This window comes from Pyrus communis, chromosome 14 (genome assembly GCF_963583255.1).
Source record: "Pyrus communis chromosome 14, drPyrComm1.1, whole genome shotgun sequence".
NCBI classification, from domain to species: domain Eukaryota; kingdom Viridiplantae; phylum Streptophyta; class Magnoliopsida; order Rosales; family Rosaceae; genus Pyrus; species Pyrus communis.
Window position 1 is genome coordinate 24,247,873 of NC_084816.1, and position 18,308 is coordinate 24,266,180.

General features: G+C 39.2%; 2 protein-coding genes and 1 pseudogene across 3 annotated transcripts; all 3 read left to right on the top strand.

The window, feature by feature from the left end:
• The first annotated feature begins 337 nt into the window (after nt 1-337).
• LOC137715048 (peptide chain release factor APG3, chloroplastic-like) lies at nt 338-4,597 on the top strand. 2 transcript variants are annotated; one of them, XM_068454264.1, is made up of 15 exons: nt 341-563; nt 744-800; nt 1,414-1,494; nt 1,614-1,671; nt 1,778-1,881; nt 2,017-2,068; nt 2,243-2,292; nt 2,622-2,687; nt 2,763-2,927; nt 3,028-3,100; nt 3,212-3,344; nt 3,551-3,608; nt 3,784-3,831; nt 4,039-4,122; nt 4,226-4,597. In XM_068454264.1, exons 1-15 carry the CDS (start codon nt 414-416, stop codon nt 4,295-4,297), a joined length of 1,251 nt encoding a protein of 416 aa, XP_068310365.1. In that variant the 5' UTR covers nt 341-413; the 3' UTR covers nt 4,298-4,597. The 2 variants fall into 2 exon arrangements, with proteins under 2 accessions (XP_068310366.1, XP_068310365.1); XM_068454265.1 differs by lacking the exon at nt 4,226-4,597 and having other exon boundaries at nt 338-563; nt 4,009-4,122.
• Nucleotides 4,598-5,246: 649 nt separating this feature from the next.
• LOC137715047 (uncharacterized) lies at nt 5,247-10,315 on the top strand. The gene is made up of 15 exons (XM_068454263.1): nt 5,247-5,661; nt 5,754-5,826; nt 5,938-5,959; nt 6,048-6,126; nt 6,257-6,289; nt 6,717-6,865; nt 7,078-7,234; nt 7,484-7,724; nt 7,930-8,171; nt 8,323-8,586; nt 8,688-8,798; nt 8,989-9,213; nt 9,300-9,503; nt 9,596-9,772; nt 9,861-10,315. Exons 1-15 carry the CDS (start codon nt 5,335-5,337, stop codon nt 10,068-10,070), a joined length of 2,514 nt encoding a protein of 837 aa, XP_068310364.1. The 5' UTR covers nt 5,247-5,334; the 3' UTR covers nt 10,071-10,315.
• Nucleotides 10,316-13,007: 2,692 nt separating this feature from the next.
• LOC137714693 (peroxisomal ATPase PEX6-like) lies at nt 13,008-18,308 on the top strand (annotated as a pseudogene).

The window sequence follows — 18,308 nt, forward strand, 5'->3', positions numbered from 1 at the left end:
AGTTTTAATCCAAGAAGTAAAATAGTCTAATGCCAAAAATATTATGAACGTAAGTGCCTTGTACAAAAGTTACTTGCATTGCATTTGCAACCTTTTGTTATTCCTATTGACCAAAATAAAAAAGAAAAACTAACGAAAAGTCATAAAAAACTTTAGTTTTAATCAAAATGACAAAATAAAAGTGTAAGTGAATAGTACAAAAAATGACTATTCAAGGTAAAAATGTCGTAAATGTTAAAAGTAAACAGAGAGTGTTTCATTAAGATTTCGAAGAAAAAAAAAAAAAGGTTGGGTTATTCCAGTTGTGGTATACGATATCTAAGTTCCCAAACAGGACCCGTAAGCGGGACCTTATCTCTTCCGAACGCCACATATCCATTTAGGCGCGTTTTTCCTTCCGACCTGCAACTTCCATGGCCGCAATGAGTGGCCTCGCTACGAGCTCCACTCCTTCTCGGTTACTCGCATTTCCAATACGACGCCGTTTCCGGGACCACTCGTCTTCGCGCTCCGTGGTCATCAGTAAACCTCCTTCCAGAGCTCCCAGACTCATTTGCATGGCGGTTCGTACATCCACCCCAAAAAATTATAACAATTCCGAATTCGGAGCATTGAAATTGGAAGTTTACAGCTTTCGAAATTGGGTTTTTGTTATTTTTTGAAGGAAAAAGTTTTCCCCAGAAACAAACAGTTGTTATGGGATGGGATTCTCATTTTCTGATGTTGTTTTTGTGGAATTGCAGGAGCCTTATTTGATTACAAAGCTTGATTCTGCAGAGAAGACGTGGAAGGATTTATCGGTACGCTTCATACTCTGATTGAATGTTTGGGTTGATGATTTTAATTTTCCCACCCTGTGTGTGTATGTGATGTGAGGTTTTTGAGGATTAGTACTCTACTTCTGTGTAGTTTAATGGTCTAGGGTTTTAGGGTTTAGGGTTTTGTATGGCATAGAATTTGAATGATTTGGGAAAATTGGGAATATAGAATTTTCTTGATTGAAATTTTGATGGTTGTGATTACAATTGAAGACCCCATTGCAGAGATTATTTTCAGATACAACTTTGGACTTGCATATACTCTTATCCGAATTCGAAATTATTTTTAATTCTACAAGAAAACAGATTGAAATTTACCAAAGTAATCCTACAAATTTTTTATTCAATAGGCAAAAACTCCGGACTTTCTCTCGAATGCTTTGAATTTAATATCTAGTTATGATTTTGGTATTTCTGGGTCGTGATTACGAAAGATTTTCAAAGACCAGCGTAAATTGGGTTAAATTGTTTTTCATGCCTATCTAGTTGTCTACCTATCCAGAGTATAGATTCTTGTACTGTGCTGTTTCGTGGTTAGTTATTGCTGTTGTTTCTCTGGATTTGAGTATGCTCATGAAGAAGGGGAACTTTGTAGGTCAAGCTGGCTGATCCAGATGTCGTGTCAAATCCCAGTGAATACCAGAAGCTTGCGCAGTCTGTGGCAGAGCTTGATGAGGTGCTGCAGTTTATCTTTGCTACTTATCGTGCCAGGTTTTAGTTGTGTGTTCTGCACTTCTGCTTGAATTTCATTTCAGATTTAACTGACAATATTTTGCCTTTGTTTTCAATGGACAGGTCGTGACAATCTATAGGGATTTCAAAGACTGCGAGAAGCAGTTAGAAGAGACTAAAGGTTTATGTAACTATATGCCTGTGTTAAACAATCCTTTCAGAAAAATTGGAGGTATTTACTAACATTCATTTTGATATTTTACCCCTCTTTATAATCGATAATTCAGCTTTAGCAAAAGAAGCTGGCAATGATGAGGATATGGCAGAGATGATATCTTTTGAACTTGAATCTTTATCCAATCAAATCAAAGAACTTGAAGCGAAGCTCAAGGTATTATTACATGCACAATGGATCAATTTGGCATTCTTAACTACTTTAACCGAATATTGTTGTTTCTATTTTCTAATGTTTTCCTTTCCATAGTTCGAATATCAATTGGGATAATGTTTCATTTTATATTAACAGATGCTACTCCTTCCTAGTGACCCTCTTGATGCAAGAAATATAATGCTTGAAGGTAATCTCATAGTTTCCCTTGAAATAAACTGTTCTATTGATTGCTTGAGAACCACATATGATGTTTAACCATGTAAAATGCTCTCTTGAGTCTCTCTTTTTTAGGAACGTCATATGTCCAAACCAGATTTGACTGAAGCTGTACCTCATACATATGTATTCTCTTTTTCTGCAGTAAGGGCTGGTACTGGTGGTGATGAAGCTGGAATTTGGGCAGGTGATCTTGTAGGTATATGTTTCTTTTGTCGTTTAAAATCTATAGGATACGTGACCATTATTTTTTATTTGCATAAATAGAAAAGTTCGTAAAATAAAGAAAAACTCATACTATTATTCATGGGGTAGGTTACATAGTGCATAGCGTAAACTCAAAAGTCTTTGTTATTGATGTGCTTGTGTACTCTTTCTTCTCCTTTATGTTTTATTTTTCAATGATAGGCCTCATTGGCAAAACCAACTATTCTTGTGTTATGAAATCCTTCTTCTGAAGTTGCTTCCAAGCATATCTTAATGCTTCTGCATTTTCTTTTGCTTTTCTATTTTTTCGTACCAAGGTCCGTATGTATGAGAAGTACAGTGAGAGGAATAATTGGAGGTTCAGCACAGTCTCAAGCTCAGAGGTATGCTTCACTGACATTTTTAGCCGTATATCCTGTTTCCGTTGACATACTGACAGAGCTCTTGCATTATTTTAGGCTGAAAGAGGAGGATACAAGGCCTATGTGATGGAAGTCAAAGGAAAACGTGTATACAGCAAATTAAAATATGAATCTGGTGTTCATCGGGTTCAACGTGTTCCTCATACAGAAACACAGGGTCGCGTGCATACTTCCACTGCGACTGTTGCGATCATGCCAGAGGTAGCTTATATTTTACTTGTCACTGTAATCTTTTATGTACTTCATGATCAAACATTTCTGATTCATTGACTTATTGTGCTTGTTCTGTGCCTTACTATAGGCGGATGAAGTTGAGGTGGTTATCGACCCAAAAGATATTGAACTGACAACAGCAAGGTCTGGGGGAGCCGGAGGTATTTATCTGCAAAGAATATTATTTTCTTAATTAACACTATTTTGCATGTCTCACTCTTCAGAACAGGATTTCCTATGTGAGTTAAGTCTAATGCATGATTATCGTGCAGGGCAAAATGTGAACAAGGTGGAGACAGCTGTTGATCTTGTCCATAAACCAACGGGCATCCGCATCTTTTGTAGTGAAGAAAGGTCTCAACTTCAGAACAAGCATCGTGCTTTTCAGTTGCTGCGAGCAAAATTGTGAGTACTGATTTCACTGTTTTAAATTCCTGATATTCTTATTTTGTTAGGCACATTAACTGTTCCCTTTTATGAAACATTTTTCGATTTTCCATAATATTTTCGACATAGCTTGACATATGCATGTAATCAACGCTATTCACACATAATACCTCTTGTTTGCACACTTTTTCTTTGGTCCATGATGATCAATGGCATTGTTACAGGTATAAGATAAAATTGAGAGAGCAGCAGGAGTTGATTAGGAATCAGCGGAAATCGCAGGTATCTTTTAGCTTAGAGAATAGTAACAAGGCACATGAGATTGCAACATCTCTGTTTTAAACTTTTGCCATCACATATATGCAGTTCTTTGATATTAGGCTATGCAATGGGAACGCTAGATTATGGTTTTAGGCCCAGGACTAAACCATGTGACATTTGTATTCTTAAAATGCAGGTTGGTACTGGTTCTCGTGCAGAAAAGATTCGGACATACAACTTTAAGGTATTGGTAATGAGTGATTTACTGAACTATTCAATTCCAAAGCTATACCTATTAGGTGTAGAGGTCCTGATACGTATATAAAGCTACAAGAATTTATGCTAACCAGTAACCAACGTGGGACTTGTGTTCAACATTTTTGTCTCTGAGATTTCTTTCATTCGATTGGTTATGTTTCAGGAAGTTCACTTCTCTTGTTTATTGAATTAGGACAATAGAGTGACTGACCATCGGTTAAAGACAAACTATGAGCTCACCTCTTTTCTTGGTGGTGATATAGATAACGCAATTCAGGTATTTTTCCACAGACATGTCCTCCCTTTCTCTTAATAAATATTTGTCAAAAGAATACGCCAATACGAATGCCTTGCAATTGATATTCCTACTCTTCTTGCAGGCTTGTGCTTCCTTAGAACAGCAAGAACTCCTGGAAGAACTTGCTGAATCTGTAGGAGCTCCGGCTGGCTAATTTCTGCCTTGTTTTGTGGCAATCTTGTTCGAAGATTTACAGAGCCGGATCAGGTGGTAAGGAAACCTTTGCTGGAACAAATTGTTCAAAACGGGGCAATCTTTTCGTATGTTATATGTAGAGACGCAATCACAGGCACATGAGTTTTTTGTTAAATTTGTTCTCTACAGGTTAAATAGCCGAGTTATGTAATTTTTGTATACATGTAAAGTTGAGAGAATCGTGCAGCAAAAGATGCCATAAACACCTCCATATTTTAACTTTTCACATTTAACAACAAAAATGCCAGCAAAGGCGAAAGTAAATGTGAAGGTTGTATGGAATTCAAGGTGGGGAAGAGATCCTCTCCGGATCTCTCCCACCAAATCCTAGGGATCAGGAGATCCGAACTCTTGAAATTTGATCAAATGGTTACAAACAAGGGGCCCCAGGCTCCTCTAAAAGTTATAATAATTGTAGCCGTTGAATCAAATTTTGAGAGTCCGGATCTCTGAATTTCTAGGATTTGGTGGGAGAGATTCGGAGAGGATCTGCATGCACGCTACCTTATTGAACTTGAGTGCAAATACGTGGACGCATTGTCCTATCGAACTCAGGTGCCTATTAGGCTAACTGCTTTATCGTACTCAAGTACAAATAAATAGGCGAACAAATTGCTTTATCGAACTCGAGTACAAATAAATAGGCGAACAAACTGCTTTATCGAACTTGAAGTACAAATAAATAGGCGATGAAACCGCCTTATCGAACTTAAGGGCAAATAAAATGTAAGTAAATTCTGAAAAATTTACGTGTTTCTTGTAAGATGTGCCTTTTTAATATGCACTTCAAAACCTACTAAAAACATTTTCAGTTATTTTAAAAACATTTTCGGTTATTTTAAAAGCACGTACAGTCAAAATACCACAAACGAAGGGCAGTAGATAGCCTTGCTGAAAGCTCAAAACTGGGCCACCTGTTTACACCGTCAACCTCCAGCCGTCAAACAAGCCCAAGCTCCACATGGCTCCTCCTGCCTCTTCACCCCCTCTCCACACATGGCACCAACTTCTGCACTTTTCTCTTCTTCTCTCTCTCACTCCTCTCTCCTTCTCCACAATTCTATGCTCAAACGCCTCTCTCTCCGCCGCTTCCTCTCTCATCCAACCAAACAGCTCTCCTCTCCTCCATCACCACCGCCCCAATCTCCCGCCACTCACTTTCCCGCCCTTTCCTCACTGATTCCCCGCCGAACCTTCTCCATCTCCAAGCTCCTCGCCATGGCCGATCACACTTCGAGCAACCCGGCTGCCCCGTCTCACAAGCACTCCAATCGCCTCGCCGCCGAGCACAGCCCCTACCTTCTGCAACACGCCCACAACCCGGTTAGTCTGAATTTCCGAACTGGGTTTTCTGTTCTTTGTTATTTGGATTGCTCTGCGAACTAAAAGATTGAAACTTGACTGCGTTTTACCAGGTGGATTGGTATCCTTGGGGAGAAGAAGCTTTCGCCGAAGCTCGAAAGAGGGACGTTCCCATCTTCTTATCAAGTAATTTTATTCTACCCATGTTTTCTTTTCTCTTTGCAAGTATCGGAATTTGGCAGTCAGCTGATATGTGATTCATTTGATCGTTGCAACTGCGTTGGTTTTGTATTCAAGTCGGCTACAGCACGTGTCATTGGTGAGATTTCTTGTTCGATTTTTCGGAAGTTTAATTTTAATGTTCTAGTGAATGAGGACTAATTAGTTTGTGTTGGACTGTGAATAAGGTGTCATGTTATGGAGGTCGAGTCTTTCGAGGATGAAGGCGTTGCGAAATTGCTGAACGATTGGTTTGTTAGTATCAAGGTGAGTCTAATTTGTTTGCTCATTTCCAAATTGAGTAATTACATAAATTTTATGAGAGAACGTTCTTGTTTTCTACTTTTTTAAAGTATTTTCGCTGTGTTCCATTTTTTCTAACATATCATTACTGCAGGTGGATCGGGAGGAAAGACCAGATGTTGATAAGGTGAGCCTTACATTGTAAAACACCTGTGAAGTTACTGAAGCTTTATAATATGTGTCTGGAATGCTTTTTTACTTTCGCACGTCAGTGCGTCTCAAGTTATTCTATTTTCAACTACATTAGAGGTTGCTACTGGCATGAGGTTGAGTATCTTAATGTGCTTCTGAATTCTATATATATTTACAGGGGAAGGGTACGTTTTCTTAAGGCGGATAACATTCAGGCTTAGACTTTGTTATAGGTCGAGATCTTCCTAGCCCAAATCTAAAGAAAAAAGAAAATATATTTGAATTCTAAATCCAGTGCTCACATTTTCAGCCCAAATGGTTCTAGTCTGCAAGGATGTACTTTAAGAAAATAATAATAACAATTTTCCACTGGTTATTTTGGCATCATGATGTGCTGATGATTTTTTTTTTCACTTTTACAGGTATACATGACCTATGTACAGGCTATGTATGGTGGTGGAGGTTGGCCACTGAGTGTCTTCCTTTCACCTGATTTGAAACCTTTGATGGGTGGAACTTACTTTCCCCCAGACGATAAGTTTGGAAGACCAGGATTTAAGACTATACTTAGGTGAGGAGACGGTGATCTCTGAGACATTAACTTATCACCATCCCCCTTCGGCCTTCTCACCCTGTCTATTCCAATGATTCTCTTGGTTGGAGAAAACACTTGAAGTTACAAGTTCTTGTTGAGCTGGACGCTGCACATTACCTGAATGCTTATTGTTATTTTTTATTTTGGCTTCCCTTGCTCATTTATTGTGTATGCCTTTTTTGTCTCAGAAAGGTGAAAGATGCTTGGGATAGTAAGAGGGATGTGCTTGTTAAAAGTGGAGCATTTGCGATTGAACAGTTGTCAGAAGCATTGTCGTCAAGTGCGAGTTCTAATAAATTGCCAGATGGGCTTCCACAAATTGCATTGCGTCTATGTGCTGAGCAAGTAGGTGTCTTTACAGTTTACATTAAGAACTTTTTTGTGTTTATGAGTTTTGGATTTGCAAGTATACCATCTGCTGAAAACTTGGCCTCCCTTCCCTTTTTTATTTTGTGCAATGGTATTTCAGAAAAGAAGAACAAGTTCATTACATATCTGTGCATAAATAGATATGATCAATTTTCATTAAACTTATCAGAAGGCAGGACAATATTTCCTTCTTTTTCCTCATTCTCTTGTTTAATCTGTTTATAGCTTTCCGGAAGCTATGATGAAAAGTATGGTGGGTTTGGATCCGCCCCAAAGTTTCCTAGACCCGTTGAGGTTCAGCTCATGCTTTATTACTCAAAGAAGTTGGAGGAAACTGGGAAGTTGGGTGAGGCAAATAAAAATCTGAAAATGGTTTTCTTCACCTTGCAATGCATGGCAAAAGGGGGCGTCCACGATCATATTGGAGGTGGCTTCCACAGATATAGCGTGGATGAGTGCTGGCATGGTCAGTTTTTCTGAAGAAATCATTTCCATCGATATTCATGTATCTTAACTGTTATGGCATGCTCAGATACTGAACTATATGTTCAATCAAATGCCTGTCTCATACCGTTCTTTATAGTCACCATACTTTGCCCCCAACTCCTCTGTTCTTTCTATATATTGATTATTTCTGCAACAGATTGTTGAACCAGTTCTGTTTATTGCAGTCCCGCACTTTGAGAAGATGTTATATGATCAAGGGCAGATTGCCAATGTCTATTTAGATGCTTTTTCTATTACCAAAGATGTCTTCTATTCATGTGTTGCACGGGATGTTCTTGATTATCTGAGGAGAGAAATGATTGGACCGGAAGGCGAAATCTATTCAGCAGAAGATGCTGACAGTGCTGAATCTGAAGGTGCTTCAAGAAAAAAGGAAGGAGCCTTCTATGTTTGGACTAAAAAAGAGGTCTCTCACTCATTGTCTCAGCCTTAAATTTACTGTTTAGATTTGTTGATTCTAACTTACGATTTCATATAAGATATCCGACACCATTTTTGTATTCATTGATTACAATATTCTTTTTCCCTCCAAAAGTTAACGTTTTGTTTCTATTTAGGTTGAAGACATACTTGGAGAGGATGCTACTCTTTTTAGGAACCATTATTATATAAAACCTTCGGGAAACTGTGACCTTTCTAGAATGAGTGATCCTCACAATGAATTCAAGGGAACGAATGTGCTGATTGAGAGAAAAAGCCCTTCTGAATTGGCACCAAAATTTGCCATGCCTGTTGAGAAATACCTTGATATTCTGGGCCAGAGCAGGAAAAAGCTTTTTGAAGCACGATCTATTCGACCAAGACCACATTTAGATGATAAGGTGTTCGCTCTTAACCCAATGCATAAAATTGTGGTAGAACCCACCTAATAAGTTTTGGCGTATATTTTCGAGCACAAATTGATAGATCAGGTGCCTTGTAGGTAATTGTGTCATGGAATGGACTGGCTATCTCAGCTTTTGCGAGGGCTTCTAAAATTCTCAAGAATGAACCCGATGGGATCAAATTTAACTTTCCCGTGGTTGGCTCTGATGTAAGTTTATACCATCTTTGAGTTCATCTGTGGGTACCAGTAGCTTAGAATTTGTTAATTTTTTTTTCTTTCCATAACTTATATTTTACTGATAATTTATCTATCTATTTATTTGTACAATTTATAAATTTTGTTCTCCTTACTCACATTTTACTGACTATTATGTTTTATTACATTCCAAAAATATCAGCCAAAGGAGTACATGCAGGTTGCAGAGAGGGCTGCAACTTTTATCAGGAGAAAGCTTTACGACGAGCAAACTCATCAACTACAGCACTGCTTTAGGAATGGTCCATCTAAAGCACCTGGATTTTTAGATGATTATGCTTTTCTCATATCAGGGTTGTTGGATCTTTACGAATTTGGTGGTCAAACCACCTGGCTAATTTGGGCAACTGAACTGCAAGACACCCAGGCAAGAATTCATATATGGAATTTTGACGTTTAGTAGCTATTCTCTTTCTTCTGTGTATTGATGCTAGTTTACTGGCGATTTTCCAGGATGAATTATTTCTTGATAGAGAGGGAGGCGGCTATTTTAATACACCAGGGGAAGACCCCAATATTCTACTTCGTGTGAAGGAAGATCACGATGGGGCTGAGCCATCTGGAAACTCGGTTTCTGCGATCAATCTTGTAAGATTGGCATCCATGATAGCTGGAAACAAGTCTGATCATTACAGGAGGGATGCCGATCATGTTCTTGTACGAGTTGCTTAACCCAAAATGTGCTTTTACATCTTATCTGCGGAGTGTGTCTCAACTACTGCTAATTTTCTTGTTCTCTTTTTCAACAGGCTGTTTTCGAGACAAGATTAAAAGACATGGCGATGGCAGTACCTTTGATGTGTTGTGCAGCAGACATGCTCACTGTTCCTTCCCGAAAGCAAGTTGTCTTGGTTGGCCGGAAGCATTCTGCAGAGTTTGAAAACATGCTTGCCGCCACGCATGCATCATACGACACAGACAAAACAGTGAGTTTGGGGTTTTTATTTCAAGTTCACAGCTTCGTCATTTCCTTCCGCTTTGTACCCAAGTCTTATGTGATATCCGAAATGGCAGGTTATTCACGTCGATCCAGCAAATTCAGAAGAAATGCAATTTTGGGAAAGCAACAATAGCAACATTGCTCTGATGGCAAAGGATCATTTTGCTGCGGACAAAGTGGTCGCTCTTGTCTGCCAAAACTTCACTTGCAGTGCTCCTGTGACGGACCCCGGATCCCTCGAGGCGTTGCTCTCCAGAAGATCATCCCCCTCTCCTTCTGCGTGACTGTAAACGGAGTACAATTTCAACGGAGGAAACAATGTATTGAGTACAACATTCGTCCCGTTTGCGACGGTGCAGGGTAGAGCATGCAGCAGAGACATGGAGTCGTACGTGCTGGAGACTAATAGGTATTTATGGTCTGGAAAATATGTTGTGCAAAAAGCAAAGTACATAGAATATATGTCGGACGTGTTCGATATGACGATAGTGTGTTACGAATAAAAGTTTTGGGGAAATAGTTGTGCTGATTTGTGTTCTACAATATATACATTGTTTCTTGTTTTTTTCATGAAACAAAAATCTCTTCCTCAATCAAAAGACGGTGAAAATACTAAATTAATTCCGCGAACGAAATTAAAGGAAAATAACCAAATTAAAAGTTATGGGCACTATAGAATAGATATTCATGGATAGACGGACGTTCTATTGATTCTTAGTTTTGGGGCTGAAAAAGCTGGTCAATCCAAATGAATCATTCTTCTGGTTTCTATTTGCCTCCCGCCTCGAAACTGACGCACAGCACAGCGCCCATTCCCTTCGCGCGCGGGAAGGCAGCGAAGTTCAGTTGATGGGATGGCGGCGGAGTGGAGCAGCCGCGACACGAAGCCGTGGATCTTCCTCGAAAAATGTGGTGCCAAATATCGATCTTTTGAGAGATATTGGGATGCCGGAATCTTCCATTGCTCTGTTGTTTGCGCATTACCCCAACATTTTGATAAAAAAAAGCCAGAATCGTTCAGTGGGATTGTTGCTGAGGTGAAAGATTTCGGATTCGAGCCCACGATTTGTGCCGGAGGCGCGGATGAGGTCCGGTAAAAAGTCGATCTTGGAACGAAACCAAGAGGCCTACAGGAAATGTGGTTGGTCGGAGGATGAGATCGTCTCTGCTTTCAAGTCCAATCCCTTGTGCATGACGAAATCGGAGAAGAAGATAACGGAGACGATTGATTTTTTGGTGAACAAGATGGGGTGGTCCTCGGCCGCCATTGCGAAATGCGCGACGGTTATGTGACTGAGTTTGGAGCGTTCGGTTTTCAAAGTGCTGGCGGGGAAGGGGTTGGTAAAAGAGAATTTGAGCTTGGCGAGTGTGATTTTTCCGGCGGAGAAGCAGTTCTTGGAGAGGTTTGTGGGTAGATATGTTGAGCAAGTGCCTCAGTTGTTGCGTGTGTACCAAGGAAAAGTGGACTTCCAAGATTTATTGATTTGTTGATTTTTATTGAAATTTGTATCATGATTCAATGATGAATGAAGAAAACAAAATTAATTTTGGTGGTTTTCTTCAATTTCAACTTTATCGTTTTGGTTTTAAATTTTGTCAATTTGATCATTGTGTTTTGTGTTATAAGGATAATTTCGAAATTGCTCAAATTAGTTAATTGAAATTCACTAAAGCAATTTGTTTATACGATAGATTAATTATTGCCACTTGAATCATGTTATAGATAGTGAGTTTGATACTTAATTCTGGATTTGTTTGAAGGAGCTTTAAAAATGACTGAGCCGAACATAAAGGGCTATTGAACCCAAACTCAACCATCTCTAGCCACCAAGCACGAGCCATGGGTTATGCGACTCAACCACTGTTCCAAGTTCCACCTTGATGTCTATGCTTAGTCGATGTGGGACTTATTTTTTAGAACAAGAAGGATATAAGTACTTTTATTATTGGTATTGATGAATCACACGATGATGGTCAGAAGGAAACTAAGATACCTCTATGAGTTCTTCCGACCCTCAGAATAAGGGACTATCATAGTTGACTCACCAGCTAGTCTCTTTTTCAAAAAAGAAAAAGTACTCCTAAAACTTGGGTTCATAATCATAATAGTGCAAACTGTTTGAAGGCTATACGCGCTTGCTCTGAAGCGATCCAACTCTCCCGAGCAGAGATACAAGCCAACTGCCGTTCCAAATTCCAATTATTACTGCCGCATTGGGTCACAAACTCACATTACTAAGCTCAGCGGACCAACTTCTAACAATTTTATATATCAAGTATGCAACTTGTATAAGTTTCGTCGACATGGGACACATGGTCATAATTACGAACTCATGCATGCTTGTAAATGAGTCTAAACAAATTGTAAAATATTCAGTTTAAATAGTAAGCCACAATTTTAATGTGTTCTAAACGGAAACTAGTCGTACTTATGGTTGCACCTCTTTTCTTAGGCCGCCTTAACAACTTCCACATCCCACCTTTATTGCCTCCGCATTGGATTGTAAGCTTGCATTACTAAGCTCGGCAATCTAACCCCCATAAATTTGGCTATATAAAGCATGAAGCTTGTACATGCTTTTCCGATGCGGTTACACACACATTCTACTCTAACCATATATATGCATCTACTCTAACTATATATGCATCTATTCTCATTCCTGCTTCAGCATCAGCAGATGGAGTTAAAGTAGTAATCAAATTTTAAACGAACTATCAGTTCAAATGGTTAAGAGCGTTTATTCATGTACCGAGATTATGTATTTGAAACTCCCTTCACAGTATCACTTATATAAAAGAAAAAGTGTAACATATCAAATATCTGGCATCTTGCTTCTTCCAAATTCAGTTATGTCACACTCTTTTGCAAAGCAAACTGACACTTGCCTTGACCAACTCGCCAATTCTGTAAGGGAAGTGATTTTTACACTCTTTTTAACTTCTTACACATTACTTTTTATTTATGATAATTAGATTGAATAAATCAAATAAAATCAACGGTCAAAATAAAACATAGATATGTTAAAATCTAAAAAGATGTGTGTTTATTATTTCCTAATCCGTAAACCGAAATCGCGCTTTGAAAATTTGGTACAAGCCCAATTAGCAACAAAGCCCATTCAAATTCCAGTTCCAAAAAAAAAAAAAAAACAGCTGACGTTAAAACGGTTATACTACTAAGTCACCAAACGCAGACGCAGAGCAGAAGCAGCTGGAGAGCTTCATCGATTTCGCGCTATTTCTGTATATAATTATATACAGTCTGCACCTGGAATGTATCTATATGTGTATCTATAGGCTCCATTCCAATGGTGGAGAGGAGGAGGAGGAGGAACCCACTGGTGCTGACTTCCACCAAAAATCTCATCAATTCCGTACTGAGTGAAGGCCACCGCGTCGACGGCAGCAGCGATGGTGACGCGTCGACGAGCTTTCAGTTGCCGCCGGGGATTCTCCGGCTGTCCAAGGACAGCCCGAAATTGGCCTCTCTCGACGACTCTGCTTTGGTCGGGCTTTCCACTCCTGCCCTCAAACGGCTCTCCATCACCTCCGGCTCGCTGGTAATTATTTCAATGTTGATTTATATAAATTTTGCTGCTTTCTGTTTGGCTGGCGAGAAAATTGATGAAAGTACAAGAATTTACACTTGAATGCGAGCTCAAATTGCACAGCTGAAGACTGAAGTTATCGAAATTTTGATTTTCGAATGAATTATAATAGAAATTTATTGATTTTGAATACATAATGTGATTTTATAGAATGTTGAATCCGATTAAATTGCACGGATAAAACTAAAGTTATCGAACTTCGATTTTGGAAAGAATTGAAATTCATAGTTAGATTTTTCGGGTTTAAGATTATACTAGAAATTTCTTTTGAGCTAGTAATTTATAGCAGTATTCCTTGTTGTTTTCTGGTTTGGCTGGCTTTTGAATACACAAGGTGATTGTGAAAAATGTGGAGACAAACATACAAAGAACAGCTCAGGCCATTGTTCTGGATCCTCCGAACAACCGTGACTTCGTTGCAAAGCTTGAACAATCCTTGTCCGAGTTTTCTCACGCAATGCTTGTTTTGCCTTGTTGTGCATTTCCTGAAAATGATCGAATGTCGTTGAAGCGGGAAGTTGCCTATGTATCACCTCTATTAGCATTTAACCTTGACTTGCACACATTGTGCTTCAAATCACTCGTTCATAGAGGGGAAGAGATTCTGGCATCTTATTTTGGAGAGAAAGTGGATGATGAAGTGAGTGGGAAGGACGTTGAGGCTTCTGTAGTTGGACTACAGATGGAGCCTCAGGCTCAGTTGCCGAGATATACTTCACATTTGAGAGCTGCTTTCGTGAAGATACCGTAATGTGGAACACTTGACTCTATTAAAGGCAATTCATTCGTTGAATACGAAGATCGTCAAGAACTGATAGATTTGGCACTACATAACTACTTTGGAGTTGATAGGTATCTAACAAAATAAAACACTGCTCGGTCTTTTTCGTTCTGGAGAATGGTTCCCGCCTCTCCCAAGACCGAAATGATTATCCTTGTCTAATGGCTCTACATCCATCTCCAAATGTCCTAGTGAGTTTACCAACCTCACAAGAACAACCCAAATTCCTAACTTGACCGTATTCTCGGAGTATCTTGACCGTATTCTCGGAGTATCTGAGAAGTATCCTAAAGTCAACAATACTCCAAATGGAGTATCCAATACGTATCGGAATGTATCATGGGGGCACAGGTATCCGATACTAACCGTTGTCGGTGCAACTGCGACATAGATTAAGATATATTTTTCATGTGCACAAGTGTGTAGTGTTATTGAGTACTGATTCACTTGCTGCAGGATGCGGTAAGAGAACAGTTGTTAGATACATTGCTCGTCGATTGGGCCTGCATGTAGTTGAATATAGCTGTCACAATCTAATGGCATCATCTGAAAAAAGGATGTCTGTTTCACTAGCTCAAACCTTGAATACAGCTCAAGGGTGAGGTAGCAAAGTGTTTAGATCTCGTAATATTTGCCAGTTACTTAGCTTTATTACTGTCACATATACTTGACAAGGCAAGGCAGGCAGTCATATCCATTCTTTTTAAATGTCTATATTACCAGTGTTATTGTTAATTGCTGTCTCACTAAAACTTTTATGAGAAACCAGTCCATGCTATTCTTTCCTTGTTTGTCAGCAGTGTATCAATGGTATTGTAGATTATTTCCTTCTTTATATTGTTGTACCCTCTTTTTTTCCCCCAGTTATGCCAATTATGCTATCAGATACTCGCCAGCAATACTTATCCTCCGGCATTTTTATGTTTTCGGGAATTTGGGCTCTCAAGAAGGTTCGCCAAGTGATCAAGTTGGAATAACTTCTGAAGTGGCTTCACTTATCAAGGAATTCACTGAGCCAATTTCTGATGATGGAGACATGGATTCCGAAGGAAAACATAATGGTGATATTGTAAGATGCAAATGTTGTAGTTCCACTTATCTTGGTTTAGGGATACTTATAGAAACCTAGTAATATTGATTACACAAATGATCAGTGGTTGAAGAATGAACATGTAGTACTCTTTAGATATTTATTTTGTGTGCGTGTCCATTGATCTATTTTAATCTTAGTAACCTAATCATATTGGGGCATGTGCAGGATGCTTGGAAGATAGGAAGGCGTCGGGTGCTGTTAATTGCAGCTGCTGACAGTTCCGAAGGTCTACCACCAACCATTAGATGTTGCTTTAGCCATGAAATAAGTATGGGTCCTTTGACTGAAGAACAAAGGGTGAAAATGGTGTCACAGTCTCTGCAGAAGGCTTCTGAACTCTTTTCTAATGTATGTGAGCAAATGCGTTGTTTATGTACCTTTTGTGTGTGGTTTTATTTATAGAAACATAACTAAGCATAAGCTATTCCGGAAAACTTAAGCCACTAGGATGTGGCTGAACAAGTATTTTGTATGTTATAACTATGATGTAATCTTGGTTTTGTGGAAGTTGTTATAAGATCTGCTACATAAGGATACCCCACATGGTATTCATTGTAGTTTTTTTCCGGATCATAAGTGGTGGCTTTGATGGATTGGATTGTTGTTTTGCAGACTGGTTCAGAGGAGTTTATAAAGGATATAGTTGCGCAGACATCTGGTTTCATGCCTAGAGATATTCGTGCTTTGATTGCTGATGTTGGTGCTAACTTGATTTCCGGAGGCAATGTTCCGATTAACACTGTTAAGTCGGAGGAATCAGATGGATCTCTCAGATCTTATGTGGAATCTGATCGTAAGTCCTCTGAAGTTGCACCTCAGGTTCTGGGGAAAGAAAACTTGACGAAGGCATTGGAGCGTTCAAGGAAAAGGAATGCATCAGCCCTGGGTACACCAAAGGTAATTTAGCGACAAGACTAACTTCGGTTCAATATTTTATCCTTTCTTAGAGTTTTCTCCTTTATGTGGGAGGTAATAAAGAGCTTTACTGCTAGAATCAGCAAGCAGTGAAGTAGTAATCAAGGAAGTTTTAAATCATTTTCCTATAGGTCCCTAACGTGAAATGGGAAGATGTTGGTGGTCTTGAGGATGTGAAGAAATCGATTCTGGATACTGTTTAGGTAGGTCCTCAGGTCCTCTATGTATCGCTAAGCCTTAGTATCTTCATTAGCAAGATTATAGTATTAAGAAATTGGAAAATCTTTCACTGTACTCAAGTCACTTTTGTTGTATTTGTAGCTACCTCTTCTGCACAAGGACTTGTTTTCATCTGGTTTACGAAAGCGGTCTGGTGTTCTTCTAAATGGTCCACCCGGAACTGGGAAAGTAAGTTTCTCTCTAACTGTTTTGAGGACTTATCAATTTGCCCTCTTCCTCACATTAAGCAATTTGTTTGACCACCTTTATTTTTGTTATTCAAACCTCAGACTCTACTGGCAAAAGCTGTTGCAACTGAGTGTTCCCTGAACTTTCTCAGTGTAAAAGGACCTGAACTAACCAATATGTACATAGGAGAGTCAGAAAAGAATGTTAGAGACATTTTCCAAAAGGTAAAGAATACCACTATGATCAGTATCCCTTCAGTGAAAGAATCTTATGGTCAGAACATCCATTTCCACTCACAATTAAGTGATATTGCACATACTTTGCAGGCCAGATCAGCACGCCCGTGTGTTATATTTTTTGATGAACTTGATTCTCTTGCTCCACCCCGAGGTGCCTGTGGGGATTCTGGGGGTGTTATGGACAGAGTGGTTTCTCAGGTGAGGTCTCCTTTTTTCCTATGACTTCTGTAGAATCTTTTCTGTGGTTCCGTTGGTATTTTCTGATGTGATAAGTTTTTTGATTTTCTAGATGCTTGCAGAGATTGACGGCCTAAACGATTCAACACAGGTTATTGCCCTGGTATCTTCTTTTCTTATAATCAGAATGAAACCATACCTCATGCTTCTTTTGGTTTGTCTTAGGACTTTTTATTATTGGAGCAAGCAACAGACCAGATTTGATTGATCCAGCACTTCTACGGCCTGGACGATTTGATAAACTGCTTTATGTTGGAGTAAACTCTGAAGCATCTTACAGAGAGCGGTTAGTATTCTTACAATTTTGGTTTCATGCCTTCATAATGCATACTCCGTTTAAGAGAATAATCAAATTACGCATGTCATTTGGGTTGCTGAAGCTTTTTTTTTTCACATTTCTTAACGGCATCTCTTCTAGGGTCCTCAAAGCACTTACCCGATAGTTTAAGTTACAAGATGTACCACTTTACTCCATAGCAAAGAGATGTCCCCCGAACTTCACTGGTGCAGATATGTATGCCTTGTGTGCAGATGCTTGGTTTAATGCAGCAAAGCACAAGGTTAGTCAAGTCAGCACCAAACGTTGGATATTTAGTTCTGATAAACTGAAATTCTTGCTACAAGTTAATGCTATCTGATATTTGGGGTGTTAAATGGTAATTAAGAGCGCAAGTGCGTTTATGCTTCATTTCCGTTAAATTTGGAATCCACCCACAAACCAGTTAACAGACGAGTTGAGAGACCCATGATTTCATATACTAAGATAGAAAAGCTTCGAGTGCTCGATGTAGGACCTTGTATTGTCAAAAACATCTTGGACATTTTTTATCGACACTCGATACAGGTGTAAACTTTTATGACAATAAACTTAGCTAGATAAAGGAATGCTCCTGTATTGATGGTATTTCATGCTTTCTTTCTGGTGCTGACATTATGTTTCGTGCAGGCTTTGAGTTCGGATTCAGATTCTTCTTGCACAGATGACCAGTCGGACTCTGTTATTGTCGAATATGATGATTTTATCAAGGTATGGCAATTGCTCTTCACAGTGATTGAGGGAAATGTGAATAGTTCTGTGTTTTACTAAACAAAGTGCTGCTCTAAAGCTCGTTTCTGAATTATTGCCTGACCGCCTTCTCCTACCGCCTTAGGTCTTACCGGAGCTTTCTCCGTCCCTCTCCATGGCCGAGCTCAGGAAGTACGAGTTGTTGCGTGATCAGTTCGAAGGAGCTCCCAAGTGA

Coding starts and splice junctions, on each gene's coding strand:
- LOC137715048 (XM_068454264.1), top strand. CDS start 414: ATGGCCGCAATGAGTGGCCTCGCTACGAGCTCCACTCCTTCTCGGTTA. Junction 1,882..2,016: donor AACTTGAAGCGAAGCTCAAG/GTATTATTACAT, acceptor TTATATTAACAG/ATGCTACTCCTTCCTAGTGA. Junction 2,069..2,242: donor AAGAAATATAATGCTTGAAG/GTAATCTCATAG, acceptor CTTTTTCTGCAG/TAAGGGCTGGTACTGGTGGT.
- LOC137715047 (XM_068454263.1), top strand. CDS start 5,335: ATGGCACCAACTTCTGCACTTTTCTCTTCTTCTCTCTCTCACTCCTCT. Junction 8,172..8,322: donor ATGTTTGGACTAAAAAAGAG/GTCTCTCACTCA, acceptor GTTTCTATTTAG/GTTGAAGACATACTTGGAGA. Junction 8,587..8,687: donor GACCACATTTAGATGATAAG/GTGTTCGCTCTT, acceptor GGTGCCTTGTAG/GTAATTGTGTCATGGAATGG.